The sequence below is a fragment of the Gopherus flavomarginatus genome, chromosome 15 (genome assembly GCF_025201925.1).
Source record: "Gopherus flavomarginatus isolate rGopFla2 chromosome 15, rGopFla2.mat.asm, whole genome shotgun sequence".
NCBI classification, from domain to species: domain Eukaryota; kingdom Metazoa; phylum Chordata; order Testudines; family Testudinidae; genus Gopherus; species Gopherus flavomarginatus.
Genome location: NC_066631.1, coordinates 28215499 through 28234429, shown reverse-complemented (window position 1 = coordinate 28234429; position 18931 = coordinate 28215499). Strand labels below are relative to the sequence as shown.

At 42.0% G+C, this 18931-nt stretch overlaps 1 protein-coding gene and 1 long non-coding RNA gene across 2 annotated transcripts in view; one reads left to right on the top strand and one right to left on the bottom strand.

The window, feature by feature from the left end:
• Positions 1–5894, top strand: part of BRAP (BRCA1 associated protein) — a 19515-nt gene extending 13621 nt beyond the window's left edge. Inside the window, exons 11-12 of the mRNA XM_050924567.1 lie at positions 403–506; positions 2497–5894. Of these exons, the coding sequence (XP_050780524.1) occupies positions 403–506; positions 2497–2857 (465 nt within the window). The 3' untranslated portion in view covers positions 2858–5894. The remainder of the gene's footprint in view (positions 1–402; positions 507–2496) is intronic.
• Positions 1–18931, bottom strand: part of LOC127035069 (uncharacterized) — a 21187-nt gene extending 2256 nt beyond the window's left edge. The window contains exons 1-3 of the long non-coding RNA XR_007769553.1: positions 18624–18931; positions 4623–4755; positions 704–867 (exon numbers count right to left, since the gene is read on the bottom strand). This is a non-coding gene — a long non-coding RNA (uncharacterized LOC127035069). The remainder of the gene's footprint in view (positions 1–703; positions 868–4622; positions 4756–18623) is intronic.

Below are 18931 nucleotides of genomic sequence, written 5' to 3'. Positions count from 1 at the left end.
GAAGTGAAACCAGCATCTGAGTGTGCATTGCTAAACTAACTCTCTCTTTAAATTTAAACTTCAGAAAAAGACAGCAGCAATTTAGGGATTTGCTGTAGGCTTATTTAGTGTCCACCAAGGTCTTCCCCACACCATTTTTACAAGCTTAGGTGTGGTTCTCTAGAAGCAGATTCCATAACAATTAGCCTCTTGTCAGTGTTTCTGTTAATTCTTATTCTTTTTTGGCAACCAGCATTTATAGGGATTTCTTGAAAAAAGGTGGGGGAGGGGATTTTTTTCTGAACACTTGCTCGCCTGAGTCAGTAATTGGTCAAAGTCTAGAAAATGCTCCCAAAAACGTGACTGTCATAATGAAAGTGCACAGGACTTTGTCCTGTTTGAAATGTCTGTTTGTTTTTACAGATTAACAACATGAAGACTAAATTTAAAGAGACCATTGAGAAATGTGATAATTTGGAGCACAGGCTGAACAACTTACTTAAAGAGAAACAATCTGTGGAAAGGAAGTATGTTTCTGTCTCTAAAAGTAGATTTTTAACAAGTGTCTAGCTCTGGTTTTTATACACGCTACTTTTAAGACTCAAATTGGATCTGACTTTTTTTAAAAGTCTCTTCATCAGGTTCTCAGTATTTCTTGAATATGAATATTCAGTACCCTCAACTGTGTGGTAAGGACCCTGACTTTAAAAATCCGATGTCCTACCTCTGTGAGTGTCATGTATTTAAGGTGGCTGTAGCATGGAATGCAGCTTTGGAGCTTATGCTCTTTCCTCATAGTTTGCTTGGTTAGCATTCATTAAATCTTTCTCCTTCCATGTCCACTCAGAAGTGGAAGCCAGTCAGCTGTGTAGTCAGAAGGAATACAACCTGCAAAAGAAGGAAAGCAGCTGGAAGGAGGCATTCTCTACGAATAATGCATTATTGAAACAAACTTTGAAGCATCTAAATTAAAGATGCCTCACATAGTGTCTGTCTTTGTAACAATCCCTAGCACTCTGGTACAGTACCTGTCATCCCTAGTGCTTTACACACTTCCCTGGAAATTCAGCAAGCATTATCCCTGTCATACACACTGATTAAATTGGGACACAAAGGTGGTGACTATCCCATGATCATCCAGAATGTCAGTAGTAAAGCTGGAGTCTGCTCAAGCCAGTGTACCATACTGCGTGTGGAACATGTGTTTGTAGGCAAACGGATGACACAAAATTGCCAGTAAACTATAGGCTGGATTGGAAAACCTGTGTGATAAGGGATCACTGTTAACATGTGACAGTTCTATTGTCCTTCTGCACTGTAGCTTCTTGTCCTCGCATCTTGGTGTTACCAGTTGATTCTAACATCTAGCCAATACCTAGATCTCAGTTTTCACCAAAAAGAGTATTTTCCTGCCATTCAGAAATCAAGGGCAAGGAATCCTGACACATTAATCTTCCTGCTGCATTACTGTTCAATATTGTCATTAATGACTTAGATAATGGCATGGAGAGTACGCTTATAAAATTTGCAGATGACATCAAGCTGGGAGGGGTTGCAAGCACTTCAACGGACAGGATTAGAATTCAAAATTATCTTGATAAATTGGAGAATTGGTCTGAAATCAACAAGATGAAATACAATAAAAACGAGTGCAAAGTCCTTCACTTAGGAAGGAAGAATCAAATCCACAACTGCAAAATGGGGAATAACTGGCTAGGCAGTAGCACTGCTGAACAGGATGTGCAGGTTATAGTGGATCACAGATGGAATGAGAGTCAATAAGGTGATGCAGCTGTGAAAAAGGCAGATATCATTCTGGAGTGTATTAACAAGAGTGCCATATGTAAGACATGGAAGACAATTGCCCTGTTCCACTCAGCACTCGTGAGGGACGCTAAGCTGGTACTGGGTCCAGTTTTGGACACCGCACTTTAGGAAAGATGTGGACAAATTGGAAGGCACTCGGAGGAGAGCAACAAAAATGAGAAAAGTTTAGAAAGCCCGACCTGTGAGGAAAGGTTAAACAAACAGCATGTTTAGTCTTGAGAAAAGACTGAAAGGGGGACCTGGTTACAGTGTCTTCGTATCTGTTAAGGGCTGTTATAAAGAGGACAGTGATCAATTTGTTTTCTGTGTCCGCTGAGTGTAGGACAAGAAGTAATGGGCTTTATTTGTAGCAAGGGAGATTTCAGTTAGATAGTAGGAAGAAACTTTCTAACTCTAAGGGTAATTAAGCTCTGGAACAAGCTTCCAAGGGACATTGTGGAAACCCCGTCATTGGAGCTTTGTAAGAACAGGTTGGACAAACACTTGTCGGGGATGGTTTAGATTTATTTGGTCCTGCCTCAGCACAAGGGGCTGGACTTGATCTCTTGGGGTCTCTTCCAGCCTTACACTTCTGTGATTCTATAAACTTTGTCTGACTTAACACCCCTGATAGCTTAACTCCTCTGATAATTAGGTCACTGTGGCTGCAATGTCTCACTTGCTTTTTCCTCCTTGTCTGTTGTGTGTAAGGTGCATTCAGCTGAATAACAAGGTGGCCAAACTCTCCAATGAGCTAAAGGAGGAACAGGAAATGAACAAATGTTTGCGAGCAAATCAGGTCTTACTGCAGAACAAACTAAAGGAAGAAGAGAAGGTTCTAAAGGAAACTTGTGAGCAGAAGGACCTGCAGATCACAGAGATACAGGAGCAGCTGCGGGATGTCATGTTCTACTTAGAAACACAACAGAAAATCAACCACCTCCCAGCTGAGACCAGGCAGGAAATCCAGGAAGGACAGATCAACATTGCAGTGGCATCTTCTGCAAGCTCGCCAGCGGGAGGCATGGGAAAGCCGCCTTCTAGGAGAGGCCGTAGCAAAAGGGGCAAGTGAGGATTGGGACAAGCGAATCGACCTCAGTGGAACTGGCCCCACTTCTGAATGACCAGACCCAAGTGTCGGGACCCAACCTGAATGTTACGTTCAACACTAAATACCACGTCCAAATAAGGCTCAGCTAGAAGTTGTTTTTAGAGCTTTTCATAAAGCTGGCTGTCAGCTAATGGGGAATCTACAGTATTTAAAAGCATCTCACTGCATTAGCTAGCTAATCATAGGCAGATTTTAATCACCATTTTGCCTTCCTGTCTTATCTAAGTCCCACTTCATACATTATTTTCTCCTTGGAGATTGTGTTCAGTTTTAGATGTGTCTGAAACACAAAACAAATCTTGGATCCCCTTAAAAGGACACAACAGGGTAGGTTCAGCCCAAAGTTTTAAAGTTTTTTTTTGTTTTTTGACTTTTTGTTTTTTTAAAAAAGCCTCTTCCTACTAACCAAGATCAGAAATGCTCATATAAATAAAAACTTTCCCCATCCCAGTTAGTGTGTGCAACCTAAACACTGCAGCATTGTGCTAATGCAGAATTAGGATAGGAATAAATGAGTTAGCATGGACAATGAAATGGAGTGACGTGTTTAAAAATAATAAACCATGGTAATGGTGTTGAGAATTAATGTGATACTCCCTGCTGTAAGGGAGTCCGTGTTAAACAATTAACCAGCTGTCCCCTTTGAAGGTGGTCTGGTGCAGTGCTAACTGCTTTAAAGTACAAGGGATTGTGAAATGAGTATGCGATGGAAATAATTGAACATAGTTATTTATATGCAGTGTTGTAGCTGTGTTGGTCCCAGGTTATTAGAGAGACAATGTGGGGGAGGTAATATCTCTTATTGGACCAACTTCTGTTGGTGAGAGAGACAAGCTTTTGAGCTTACGTGGAGCTTTTCCTCAGGTCTTGGTAAGCTTGAAAGCTTGTCTCACCAACAGAAGTTAATCCAATTAAAGACATTACTTCACCCACCTTGTCTCCATAATTATTTATAAGCATTCCTACTAATTAAATAGGAACCATATATACCAAGACTGGTACCTGTTGCAGACTAACATTGTTACACTGTTGTGCTCTCTGAAGTATACTTCTTGGAATAAGATGCATTATACATTTGTCTTCTGCGTATTTAAATTGTGCCAGTGCAAGGTATCTGCATACTCTTGAGTGCTGTCCTCAGAGTGAGGTGGGAATGATGCGTGTAGTGTGGAAACCACACGTTCACTTCCCCTCTCTGAATCGGTCATCTTTCAGATATGGCCCAAATACTCTTGGCTTTCACACAAGTCACTAGCTTGCTACCATTCCAGGCTGCCATACGCTTGAGGAACTGCTCACACTCTCTGTGTGCAGGCAGCACAGCCGGCTGCCAGGATAATGTAACATCTTCAGACTGGGTGCAGTGACTAGCTGAATGTATTTGCTGTCCCCAGTTCCTGTGGTAGCTGAACACACACTGCAAGCCCAGGTCCTGAATGTTATTAGGAGCCCAAATAGCTTTCAGGATCTGGACCTCAGGGGTCCCTTATTTTTCCTTTAACCCCTCTCGTTTTTCCAGTTGAGAAGTAGAGGCTGAAGCCACCCATTCAGTTTGCCCTACAGCTATCTGCAGGCATGCGACCTTCTCAGGGCGAAAACTCTGGTTCAAATCTGGCTCTTCATCCTAGAACCCATGTTAAACTTGATATGTTACAGTGTCTCCCTTAAGTGAAGGCCTGAATGTGTCAGATGACATGTGCTCAGTGTTTGAAGGATGCAGACCTACCCTTTCTTACAAATGTGTGGGAGATCTTATGCCTCTGTCCTCTCCATTGGATAAGCTGTTCAACAGTCAACTGCAGCGGTTTCCTCAATTTAGGCCAAAACCAATGCCACCAAAGCTGTGACTTATCCAGTTGCTAAGCAGAATCAACAAGTGAAAGTAGCATTAGTTTTTTATGGGTGAGTTACAGGAGCCAGCTAGAATTGCATTGCATTGCATTAAATCTGCTTCTTGTCATAACCAATTGGCTAGCTTCATTTTAGGAAGGTTACGTTTTCTCACGTACATGACTTTTGTTCATGCACTGAATGCATCCAATTCTTTGCTTTGTAGACTTGCCCTCATCTGCTGAAGCATGACTGTACATGAACTTTGTTTTAGGGTGTAGACTGTACAACCAGGCCTCTGGCTGCTGTAAAATATTCTAAAGAATTAGAAATGTACAACATAGCTTGCTCTCCTATAGAAACTCTATTTTATTTAAAATATATTTTTACACCAGCTGGGATCCTCTTACCTTTTGCTGAAAGCTTGCTGTGTGTAGAACACTGTACCCTAGAATTTCTTTTCAGAAAATGAGACCTATAAGTGTACAGTATTTTTGTTTTGTAGCTGATCACACTATTGACGGGGGAAATCTCTAATCAAGGAAGACTGGCTTGTGGGAGGGGGAAGAGACTAAAACCGGAGCAAAAGGAGAACTGTGAAACGGAATGGTGTTGGAGGTAAAGCTGTCAAAGAAATGGCATTAGTAAAGTAAAAGATAAGAGAGTCAGCTTAATTCTAGCCTGTCTGAGAGCTATTCAGGGGCCTATCTGACATTAGTTGATATTACTGGTTAGGGATCTATTTCAGACAATCACCTCTCTGCAAGTCTAAGCTGCAAGGCTAGCAGCTGAATTTAGCCCCCATATCGAATAGGGAGGTGTTAACTACTCTCTGTCCTAACCATGTTCCATCCAGCCACATGCATGCTGGCAGGGCAGTGGGAGCAGGGGAGCTTACATGTTACTGTTCACTCTATACCTCTGCTGTAGCTAACAGGGACTTCCGCCCTGAGCTGTCACAGCAGCACCTTTCACAGGTACTCAGTCATTTTAAGGTAGTTTGCCAAGTGTTTGCACAGAATGAGATCAGCATTTGTAAATGGGTAGATTAGAATCTCTCTTATTTACATTTTAACAGTTGTGTGAGACAGCCCTTGATGTAGTTCTTACTGACTGACACCGTCCAGTAACATCTGAAAGAAAGGATATTAAACATGCTGAAACTTGAGTGAATGGTCTCTCTGCATTTGTGTGAAATGTAACTGCATGGGGGTGTTTAGCTAATGTACTAGTCAAGATCTTTAATGCTGCCTAAAGGAGATGAATGAATTTCAGAGGGGAAGAGTATCTTCTAATCAGTTTATTTAACCTGGAAGAAGAGTCCAGATTTATCCTGTTCAACTTTCTCTGTCTTTATAAGAATTGTTTGTTGTAGCCGGAGGCAATGTTACTCACTAGGATAATTGTTTGTCACAGTTACTGGCCTAACTGTCCCTTCCTGGCCTCTTATAGTGCTGCACACTGACCACCGAGGCCTATCTTGGCCCATAATCTCTTGGGGTGGAATCATGCTATCTTCCCACTCTCAGACTGAGCCCCAGGCTGCAGTCCGCAGCTACTAGGGGTGATTACCTCAGCAGGCCTGCAGTTCATTTCCTGCTGGGACCTATGACTAGTATCTTGTAACCAGAAACTCTCTTTAAAGCAAAGTATTATTTATTTAGAACCAAAGAAATTCAGTGGAAATAGGTCTTAAAACTAGAACCATGTGTAACTGCCTCAAAGCTTACCAGCCCCTGGAAACTGCTTCAGACATTTTTGCAAGGCCTGTGTGTCTGGTTCTCCCCAGAAAAAAGCACACTCCTAACTCTCCCTCCAGAGTCCCTTCAGCTGTTGTGTCCCTTTGGCCTCTAGGCTCCTATCCTTGCCAAAACACCTGGCCCTAGGCCTCTGTCCTGTAATTGCCCCCCAAGAGTTTGTTGGAAAGTTACTTATCTATAGCCCATGTGTTGCTTTCCTGCGTGTTTTTCCAGCAGCCTCCCTGTTAAGCTAGATCAGGATATTCATGTAGGAAAATGTAATAACCCATCATATACACCTCATCTCACTGAGCAGTCCCATATAGTATTCATAAAACTATTACACATCACTAGTCTTATCTGCTCCACATCTGCCACATTTTGTCACAATGCAGAACTACAAAACTGTGGACGGATAATGTTCTTTGCCTTAAAGAATTTAAACTCTTTTTCCTCTAATCAATTTTCTTTAACATAATCTGAAACAGAGAAAATGAACAGTTTTATGCTGTGTGTGCTGATGTATAAGGAAGGTCAGAACTGGGGTCATTTTTTTTTCCCCCAATAAAAATTGTCTTAGGTGCTTTTTCAAAGGGTATTTATGCTCCTAAGTCATCTAGGTGCCTCCTGGGAAATTTTATCCCTTCTCTACATTGTCTTTCCTGGAAGATGTGGTCAACCACCAGGAGCATTACATCATAGATATTACATACATAGAGAATGACAGAGAGGAAGTGACTCTCATTCAGACTGCCCAAACCCCTGGGTGGTGGTTGATATCAACCCACTTAAAAGCCCTATAGATAGAGATCTGTAGCTAAACATCCAACCCCTCTCCCCCTTCTATTAAGGGCTAAGGCAGCACTCATGGACATAAACTCTCCCAGAAAAATTGGGAAGATGAGAGTGGAGAGCCCTGTTCTTGCTAAGGTAAAAAAAAATCAGAACTCCTAACTTTTCATGCCTCCTGTCTGCATCATGAAGTAAAACTCCCCCACCCCGTTTACAGATCATTGTTATGACCCCTCCGCTGATGATTTGTTGGGCCCCTTATGGCACTGGGGTCGGTCAAAGCTGGGTACACAGTTGAGGACAAAAGTTGGCTCATCAGTTGCACTTGTCCTGTAGCCTTTGTTGTACCAACGTATTTTTCATCTCAAAGTGCTTCGTGCAAGCTGTTCATTCAGCATTCTCAGACTTCGTGTGCTTTATACATTAAATGGCCACAAAGGCTCAAAGTCATTTCCCAGCAAAAGAAACCTGAGTAGACCTACCTTCAACACCACAACTCTTTGGGAGGCTATCGGGGTGTTGTCCATAACTGTTCATGTATTTTTACATTGAGTTTTGTTTCCTATGGGTGGATAGCGCTGGTTACTGAGCAGGGACATGCTGCACCAAGAAAGGAGCAAAACCCAACTTCTGGTTCTTTTTGTAAACGTCATGCTAGTCTGACTGCCCTGGATATTGAATTGCACAAGCTGTGACAGCACCAGCATTCCCCTGTACCCCCTTAAACTGGAGCAGGTGGGAAGCTGAGTTTAGTCTCCAGGTCTGTTCAGCTCTTGGCCTAGCCTAGCAAGGGATTAAGTCCAACACTGGATTTCACCAAAGAGCCAGCAGATTGGCACAACTATTAGTCACTATGAATGTGGCTGTGATTTGAAGTGATGTTCTACATGTGAAAGGTTCTGTAGCTCACTAGCAATCCCCTTTGCCAGCCAGTTCCCCAAAACTTAACTGTTCATCTGACATCATGCTGGGGAGGGAAAAGAGACCTAGCAGATTTCCCTTGTTCCTAATAAAATTAATATTTCCCCCGACAGACCTTGTGTTTCAATTTGTGCCTTCCAACATCAGTGAGAGACAGAGAAAGAAAAGAGGATCTAATGGTTTTTAAGGTAGAAAATCCAAAAGATGAGATTTCTCGGTATCATGTTTGTTTTGGTCCTGATGGGTCATATTCAACAATTAACATCATCCTCAAAGGGCTTCCAAAAGTGTCCCCATTTTCTTGAAAACTTTTTGATGCTCATTAATAGTTGCATCGTAATCTGTTCTTGCTCCTTTAGTGTTGATTCAATTTCCAGTATCTCAGTAAAATATTTCCTTAGCAGTCAGAATAGTCATCCAATTTGTATCCTCTCTGGAAACATGCAAGCTGGAGGAATCATTAAGCAAACAAAGAGCACGGATGGCAGACACTTTTTCCATCAATAACTGAGTGGGCTTCAGAGCTTGCTATTTCCTAGCAAGGTCGAATGCTCTGCCATCTTCAAAATGGGCTTGGAGTAGGGTGACCAGATGTCCTGATTTTATAGGGACAGTCCCAATATCGGGCTTTTTCTTATATAGGCTCCTATTACCCCCCACCCCCACCCCCTGTCCCGATTTTTCACCCTTGCTATCTAGTCACCCTAGCTTGGAGCCTCTTTGAAAAGAAAGTTCTGCCACTATGCCTCTCCCCTTAACCTATTCAACACAGCTGAGGTCAGGGCCACGCTGAACAAGTAGACAGGTTAGGTTGGTTAGTTTTTATGCTGGCACAAGGACAGAGTAGAGACCACTAAATACATCATGAGCCAAAGAGTGCTGGCCAATTGTTTGAGAGACCAGGACCTGTTTAATAAGACAATGGAGCTCTTAATTCAACTTGACTTCATACTATTTGATGTTTTTGATCATTCAGAGGTTCTTCAGCGGAATGGTGTCCATCTTCTTTTCAATTTTGACAGTGAGCGGCCATGTTTCAGTCCCAAAGACCAGCTTACTGACTACTGAAGCAGTGTATATCCTCTGCTTAATCTCTATCTTTACTGATTGCGAAAGATGCTCTTGAGGTGGTGCCCCATTACTAGGCTGGGCTTCAATTTCTCTCTCAGTGCTGCCTATGTTGTCATCAACAGAGCAAAGGAAGGTGAAATACCTGACTCCCTCAACTGGGTCGTTGCCCACTAAGCTGCTAGAGCCTGAAAAATGTTCAAAATCACTGACCGGAAGAATTTTGGTTTTACCTCAATTAATTTTCAAGCCAACTTTTGCTGCTGAGCTTTGCAGGGCTTTAAATGCTGCAACTAGCTCATCCACTGATTCAATCACTAGCGGTATGTCAGCAGCAAAATGGACAATGGTGAGGTTCTTATCATTAAGGCCTATGTCTAAAATGCATTTACTTAGTGTCGGGCCAAGCACATAATCTGATGCCATTGAAGAGTTCTGGGGTGACAGCTCATCCTGGTTGAATGCCTGACTTAATTTATAAGAAGGTGGCTCTTTCCCCATATACAAGAACACAGCTTGAGGAGTCACCAGAGATGGAGCATTCTACAAAGCTTGTTGGAGATGCTGTAAATTTCAAGATCAGCCAAAGCAATTCCCTGTCAAGGGAGTCAAATGCAGTCCTGAGATCCACCAGTGCAATGTGAACCGGATTCTCATGCCTTCTCAATAAGCTGGTGCACTGTCAAGTTTTGCTCCACTGTGGGAGTGAAGCCAGCTTGTTGTTGTCTTCTCTTGATCCTTAAGATATCAGCAGTTTGGGCCTATAAGGTAGAAGCAAAAACTTTCCCCATGACAGACAGAAGAGAACTGTTGCAATAGTTAGAACAGTCTCATTTGCTGCCTTTGCCTTTCCAAAGTGGTAAATTAATGCCTTTTTGCCAGCCAGATGGGACCGCCTCTGTTCACCAGACGATATTGAACAGCATCTGCAGCCTCAAAAAAACAGTGGATGGGGCAGTCGCAATAAGAACACTGCTCCAATGGATCAGTTAGTTTCTGCAGAATTTAAACTTTGAGATTTATAAAACATTCCAGCCCAGAGATTGTGAAGAAACCTTCCAAACGTGACCCAATGCAGTGCTACATTCCTGAGCCTGCAGAAGGACAAACAATAGCATGAATTGCCACTGCACAGATCAATCTGGGTTAACTCTGAAACCTAATGATAAAAATTAAACATCCTTAACTATTTCACTACTGATCATTTTTAGTATTAACATACAGTTGATATGGACAGAGCTGGAGACACAGGTAGATCTGGAGTAGCTATCCCAATTTTCTAATCTGACACTTGGCTTGAGAACACATCTAGTATATTGTAATTTAAAATAATGTGCTTCTCTAACTATACTCAAGTTTGGCTTAAAGGGCTACAGATAAAATATGTTTTCTGTATTCTTATTGTACTTAACTTCTGGGCAGAATATCATTGTCCTCTACTCTTTAACTGTATACCATAAGTCTACATTGCTGATAAATTACAGAGGTTCTCCTTTAGCTCAAAGGGAAGGGGCTTGTGTTTGCAGAGGAAGAGGTTCTGAGTCCCTCTCACCATGAAGTTCTGAGCAGCCCTGGTGTTGAGTATGGTGACAACAGTTAAACTCTAAGTGATTGTGGTTTTGCTAAAACATCCCTATTTTCCTCTCCAGGCAAATCAAGCTATAGTTTTACATTTCAGACACCCTTCCCAGGCACCATCTGCTTTCAGTTAAGCACAGCTGCACCTGCATTTCTACTGACAGAATAGGGAAGCTTTTATAGCTTTGTTCCTTGCTGACCTGGAAGTGATTGATTGATAATGTAATTAGAAAACAAACACCAAAAGCATTTATTGTCACCAGGGAGTATTACCACTATCTTTTGGGCAATTCATGGGACAATGGGATTTCTTCCACTGCCAGTCAATTAAAATAGCCAAACTCATGAAGGACAAGAATGTTGATTTCCCCATCGGGAAGTTAATTCTTGTTGAACTTGTCCCAGGGACCATAGTTACTATAAAACAGCAACAGGTGACTGAATTGTTGCCTTAATGAAGTAGAGGTGGTGTTTGATGTGGAGCAGGTAAAGGTTTGTTCTTGTGAGCTGGTGGTTTTTCCTACCTGTGGTAGGATTAGTGTACAGTAATGATTTTACTTGTATTTGTGTCTTGGAATGTGGTTATTTTGCAAGTGGGCAGACTTGCATGTGTTGAGTAATTTGAGGGTTTGTTTGGGCATCTTGCATAGGTTCAGTGGTGTAATGGTTTTGTTACTGTTATGGGTCACTACTGTACTAGAGATTGTATGGATTCTTGACTCCAGAATGGGGTAGGTGAGTGATGAGGAGTACTTTATTTATTTGTAACTGTTTGTGTTAAATCATGTACCTCTTGTTCTTTATCTGGGGATCTTGAATGCAATATTAATCTCTTTTTTAGTGCTGGTTACTACTTCTAGTACTGCTGAGTTCACTTCATTGGATCATCTCTTTTAGCTGACTTTTCAGGCCTTAGTAAGTGGAATTCCTGACTGACTAAAGATGCTATTTTAATAGTAACATGTTCCTCTGGAATGCTACCAACCCTGTTATGTTAATGGCTAGACCCGTGATGCTGAGAGGTGGTATAGTCTGCCCAAGGAAAGGGTTTGACTCTACTATTTGTGGAAGGGGTAGTTAGGAGATGCCTAGCATAGGAGCCCAGTACATGGAGATGATGTGGAGGGAGCGATCTAATACTGGAGACCAGTGCTAGGGAAGTAGTCTGCTCAATCACTATATGGAAGTGAGCCAACAATGTGATGCTGTTGCAAAAAACAAACCAACCCAAAAGCTTATTTTCTGGAGTGTATTAATAGGCCTATTGTGAGACATGAGATATAGTTGTCCCATGCTGCTTGGCACTGGTGGGGCCTCCACTGGAGTGCAGTATCCAATTTTGGGGGCTACACTTTAGGAAAGATGTGGACAAATTGGAGAGAGTCCAGAGGAGAGCAACAAAAATATCAGAGGTTTAGAAACCCTGACTTATGAGGAAAAGTTAAACAAACTTAATCTTGAGAAAAAAATTGAGGGAGAACATGATCAGCCTTCAAAAATATCAAAGTCTGTTATAAAGAGGATGGTGATCAGTTGTTCTGTGTCCACTGAAGGTAGGCCAAAAAATAATTGGCTTAATCTGCAGTGAGGGAGGTTTAGGTTAGATATTCAGGAAAACTTTCTGATGATAAGAATAGTTAAGCACTGGAGCAGGCTTTTAAGGGAGGTTGTGGAATCCCTATCACTGGAGGTTTTTAAGAACAGGCTGGACAAACACTTGTCAGGGATGGTCTAAGTATACTTGGCCCTGCCTCAGAACAGGGAGCTGGACTAGATGACCTCTCAAGGTCCCTTTCAGCCTGACATTTTTACAACTCTATAAATCCTCTGAAGCTGTCCCTATTAAGCAGAATTAACATCCCTGTTAAACATCAGTCATTGCTAATATTGGGCTTAAATTGCTTCCTTAAGAATCTTCCTAAATAAGTGGCTTTCCCTACTAAATGTGTCCTGGATTTCTCACTAGAGACATATGTCCATGTCTCCTGCACATGAACTGTCTGGATCCATAATGTCCAGTGGAAGGGCTGTCCCTGCATGTTCATTGTGTTACTGCTTTGGAAAGTATCCAGCCTAGCAACTGGGCTCCCTTGCTGTTGACACCTCTACACACATAGGCAATGCTTTGTATTTCTGAATAGTCCTTGGCAATCTCCACACAACCCTGTGCTGTTTGTCTGTGAGGCTACCAAACCACCAAACATGATCTATCACGCAGTGAAATGACAGGCTTGTAGAATCAAGATAAACCCATGTGTGTCTGAAAAATCATCTAGTCTGAGACATTGGAAAAAGGACACCTGAGAGTCTTGGACTAAATGTGGGATTTCTGCACACTGTTCACAGTCTGTTCTTCCTTCCATTCCCACTCCCAAACCAATGTAAAATAGAAATCTGCAGATGTATCTAATCTGCCACAGAATCTTTACAGTGAGGGTAAAATACAACAAAACCCATAATTCACCCTCACAAGAATATGTTGTGGGTACAAATCTGCACTGGCTAAGGGGGATAGATAGACTGTGGTGCTGACTAAAGGCATCTGAGAAGCCGTACAACCTGGGATTGTCAAGTGCCAGTAGAATCCTCATGTTTTGGTGAAGAAGAGAGACAAATATTTTTTACAGCAATCCTCAAAGGGTCCAGTCTGGATCAGGATGCTGCTGTGCTAGGTGCTGGATGAACATAGGTTTAAAAAGTACCTGCCCCCAAAGAGCTTACAGTCTGAGGCCCTGACACTGCAAACACTTAGGTACATGCTTAACTTTAAGCACATGAGGAGTTCCATTGAATCCATGGGGGAATATGTACAATCTCACTTAAGCATGTGGATAAGTGTCTGCAGGATTGGGGATTAATTTAAGATGAGATGCAACAAGCTTGTAATAACAGAAAGGAATCCAATAAGGAGATATTCATCCTGTAACAATTGACTAACTGATGGTGGCTAGAAAATAAAACTGGTCAGTTTGGATTCTTTTGCCAAGATGAGTAAAAAGTAACTAATTCAATCCTTCCCGTAGTAGTAACCTAGGCAAAGGAATCTTAAACAGGACTTGAGGATGCTCTTTAAGACAGCATGGCAAAGAATGTAGAGTTCCATAAATGTAAGACAAAATGTGGCAAATATGCCTAGTGCATTAAATGTGATCAGACCAATTTTTAGAATGACATGGCATATGTTATTTGATGTTTTAGTACAGGTGAAACCCAAGAATATTGCAGTCTGGGGGAGAGAGAGGGAGGGAGAGTGTGTGTGTCACCTGTTGCCAGTATGGAGTCCCTACTGAGGAGTTTCAGTGTGGACTCCCTATTGAGGAGGTCACTTGTTACATCTCAGCTGGACTATTACTACTCTTACAAGTATGACTGTTGACATGCTAACAAACTACTGTGAACAGCCTTCCTGTTGGCTGAACTGACTGATTGTTAAAGAGAAGTCTAATCTCACCAAGGGTTTTCACTCTGCAAATGGAATTAAACAGTATAGGATTGTCTGTAACCAGGAGACCTCCAAATGACTTTGACTGCTTCCCTGTCAAAAGCACTTTAGTTTACCACCACTTAATTAGGTCATTCTGAGAAATCCAAAATGGACCTATGCTGTTCAGTGAAGCAGCATGATCTGGTGAACTGAATACAATTCTGGAAGCAGAAATTCCTGCCTTCTAATCTTGATTTCTTGGGCAAAGCATAACCTAGCTGTACAGGGGTACAGCATTTACCTGCCTTGAAGTTATGATGATGGATTGATATTGAACAGTGCCCTGAAGAGGTAAAGCACTAGATAAATATGAAGTATTTAGTATATTCCCCTCTGGGTATTCAAGGTAAACTTAAATTGTGGTACTCTATAGAGCAGGGGTGGCCAACCTGAGCCTGAGGAGTCAGAATTTACCAATGTACATTGCCAAAGAGCCACAGTAAGGTCCCCACCAGCTCCCAGTGCCTCCCACCCAACTTTCAGAATGTAAAGGGGTGGAACAAAGAAAACAAGGCACCACACAGTTCATAGCTACAGACACCACCATATCCTTTCTCATCTCCACTTCAAACAGAGAGCAGCATGTCAAGGGATGGAATGTGGGAACCTAAACATCTGTGGCAGCTGGAGCATGGGTTGGAAGAAGGGCCAGCAGGAAACCCCTTTCAGGACCAGAGAGGAACAGTTAGCAAGGAAACTTTAATAGGGAAACCAGGGGAACTGTGAGATGAAACTGAGATGTAACCAACAGACCCAGAAAGAGTATCAAAGAAAACCAGATTGCAATCCACCTGCTAAGTGAATATCCTGTCCTGAACGTCCTCCCCCTGCATTGCTGGTATGAGGGGTTTGACCTATCACCTGTTTAAATGCAACCTTTTTCTCCATTGAGTGAACTCCTTGTTTCTAAGGCAGTAATTTGGTTCTGACACTGATAAACTGAGGGATGGAAGAGGGGTATACTGAAGTATCTATGGCCTGGCCTACACTTAAAATTTAGGTTGACATAGCTATGTCAGTCAGGGGTGTGAAAAATACACCTCCTTGAAAGCTGTAACTATGACAACCTAACCCCCAGGACAGAGGCAGCTGTGTCAACAGAAGAATGCTTCTATCAACCTAGCTACTGTTGCTCAGGAAGGTGGAGTTCCTACACCAACAGAAAAACTCCTTCAGTCAGTGTAGGCTGCTTCCATATGCTGCAGGCTCACACCAGCGTAGCTATGAGGATGAATAGGGTATAGTGTACATCTACAATATAGGGACTATGTAACCACTGTTGGGGGTGTGGGATTGCAGTCATGACTAGGTTAGGAGGCTCTGTCATCTACATTGAGATGCACACATGCTCTGTAGAAGTGTTTGAGACCATGATGCCTATAGAACTATACTGGAGATAAGCTTTGAGATAATTGTTGCTTTACCTACTGTTACCTTCTAGTAATAATACTTGAGATTTTTTTAATCTATAGCTAATCAAAATGCTTTTATGAAGAAGGGTTAGTAATGATGGTGAAGTGACATGCCCAAGGATGAACAGTAAATTGCTTGGCAGAGTTGGGAGTAGAACCAAGATCTCCTCATCTGTAGTCCTATGCCCAATTCAACGTGCACTACATTTAATGGAAGTCTTTCCACATTTTTTTTTCCCAATGACAATCGGATCAGACTCCTAGTGATCTTCCTGCCGAACCACAATCCTCCCGTAGAAAACATGCTCTTGTTTAAACGGTCCATTCCTGAGATGAACCTTAATTTAAAAAAAAAATGGGGTGGGGAAGTTGTAGCTGGCAACATAAGCTTGTCACATCTTTGCAGCTTTTGTCCAAGGCCTTATCTACCTTAACGTTTTTCTTAAAATCACCCACTGGTGGCAACAACAGTTCAAATGCTAGTTTAGACTAGGCACCAGCATTTTAATCTGTCACCTACATCATCTTTGAGCTGGATGACATAATGGTGGTTTTAAATGCTGGTGGCTGGTCCACGAGTACTTCCACCATTTCCAAAGATCAGTGGAACTGCACTGATGGTAGTTCAACCACAAGAACTATAAAAATGATAGTGTAGACATACCTCAAGAAATGTACACTGTGGGAGTTAGTAAGCCACTTACGGAATTCCAGCAATGAGGAGATACTATATGGTAATGGGAGGAGGGTGGAAGGGGGAGGAAAGAGAATGAAGGAGTCATATGTATGCAGTGCAACTGTAGTTTGCTCAGTCCCAGGATATTAGAGAGATGAGCTGTGTGTGGCTGGAAAGCTTTTTCTCTCTCACCAACAGGAGTCAGGGATAAGAAGTTTCTCTCAACCTGCTAGTTCTAAAACATAGCTTTGTTTTTGTTCATTGTTGTGTAGGCATTTTATTCAGGTTTGGCAGGTATCGTGTTCCTCATGTAAAATAAACACTAGCTTCACTGGCTAGTCTCTTTGCTGGATGTATTTTTCTCTTCCTTTGATAGAGGGACTTTAATGTGCTTGAACAGAGAACTAAAATGTTTGTGTCCAAAAGTAGGACTATGAATTTGGGAAAGAAATTAGTCTTTTTCTGAATATTTTTGTTAAAGCTCAACTTCTATTATAATTAGGGATTTAAGCTGTTAGTATTTGTTTATATAAAAGCAGAGTGTTACTGTCAGCTGTGTCATCACAGGCACGTGTGCATCACCTTGTTAAATATGGTCCCCATCCTTAATGGTTCCAGCACGAGAACAATTCCATGTAAAGAATGATCAGAGATTGAATTAATGAGAGCCTCAGACCCATCAATTGCTGTAAAATAAGAATTCTTTATCAAAAATAGTTGCGTTCTTTGAAAACTTCTTGATTCCTGATCCTTCTCCTTACTAAACCTGTAGATAAATCAGTCATGCTGGATAGTCTAGTTTATAAGGTGCCTGCTGAAGGTATCCAAAGGCAAAGTATTAAAAACCCACCTAAATACAAACAACTGAACTACACAGTTGGGACAATGCCAACTGCATCTGGCACAAAGGCAAACCCAATAACCATCAGCAGACCACCCCACCAACAAAAGAGAACACTTCTTTTGCTGGTGCAAAGATTACCGTGGAAAGGGGAAAAACAAGTCACGGAAGGCCAACAAAAATAAAAGGGATTTGCAGTATGCCCTGTAAACAGTGGTTCTTACACTGCATTCTCTAGAAAACATCCAGGTGATAAACATTACAGATGCTGTGTAGCATGAGCCTTTTTTTAATCCTAGTTGAGGTCTCAATTTGGCCATGGGGATTTATAGAAACTTTTTTGATTAAACCAATTGGCTGTCTCTTCTCACTTGATGTAAATACTTTTTTGGCACACATTTACTTGTGATCAAACTTGCAGATGTCACCAGAAAGAGTAGAGGCAAAACTCCTAGATCAACAGAGCCAAACTGCAAAATGACTAGAGAGATGAGTATGCAAGGGAGAGGAAATGAACATCACAGAAGCAGGATAGGCAGAATAAAAACAAATAATGTACTAAGCACTAGAAGTTGGCTGAAAGGTGAGGGATTGAAGAAGTCTCTTTCCCCTAAGCGGTTTTCAGCTTTTCTATTATGGGCCCAATGTCCTTCAAGGCAGTCACCGAGGAACTCTAGTAGACATCAACCACTTAACATCCAGGTTGCTATACCAGGCATTAACAAGAGACTGTTTTTATACAAATGTTAAAGAAAACTTGTTTAAATATCTATGTTCATTCTAGATCTCTTGCAAGTAGCCTATAGCAATGCACAGGGCTGGCTCCAGGCACCAGCTGAGCAAGCTGGTGCTTGGGGCGGCAGATTCCAAGGGGTGGTATTCCTGCAGGTTCCCCCACCCCCCTTTGCCACTCTGGCGGCCCTGTAGGGGACAGCAGCGCAGAGGAGGGGAGCACCCTGCTGGGAGTGGTGCCAGTACTGTAGCAAGCCCGGCAGGTTCCCCCTACTCCCCGCTGCTCCGGCTGGCCTGCAGGTTTGTCCCCCATTCCCCCTTCGCTGCTCAGGGCTGGCCCGCAGGTTTGTGTCCCTCCCCCTCGCTGCTCCAGCCAGTCTGCAGTGTTGTGTGTAGTGGGGGGTTTTTTGTTTTTTTCTTTGCTTGGGGCAGCAAAAAAGCCAGAGCTGGCCCTGGCAGTGCATCTCAAGTGTACTCATTCCAGCATGTCTGAACTGCAAGGACTGTTATTCTGTCAATCTTATGCATGCCAGATCATGTAACTGTCTAGTACCTGCATATCAAACTGATAGTATGCTCTTACTTAAAAATTTTCTAGAATTAAAATTTAATATGCAAAAAACTATTTAATCATTGTATGTTAATTTTACTTACTTTAATTGTATCTTGTGTCATTTCCTTTAAATTTGAGGCACATTGTTACAAGTCACTAGACACAATCCTTTTCTGCTCCAACTCTTTTGAAAGATCCAAAATATGCCTTGAAACAAGCTTGAAAGTCTTTTAACTGCTACATTATTTGTATTGTAGTAGCATGTGGAGGCCCGTGTCGTGATTAAATCACCATATTACTAGGAACCAGACATATGATCTCTTCAGGCAATGGCCTGAAGAGCTTAGTCCAACTTAGGTGTTCAAGATACTTGCTTCATCTTATAAAAATAAGCAGGTTGCCGTTAAAG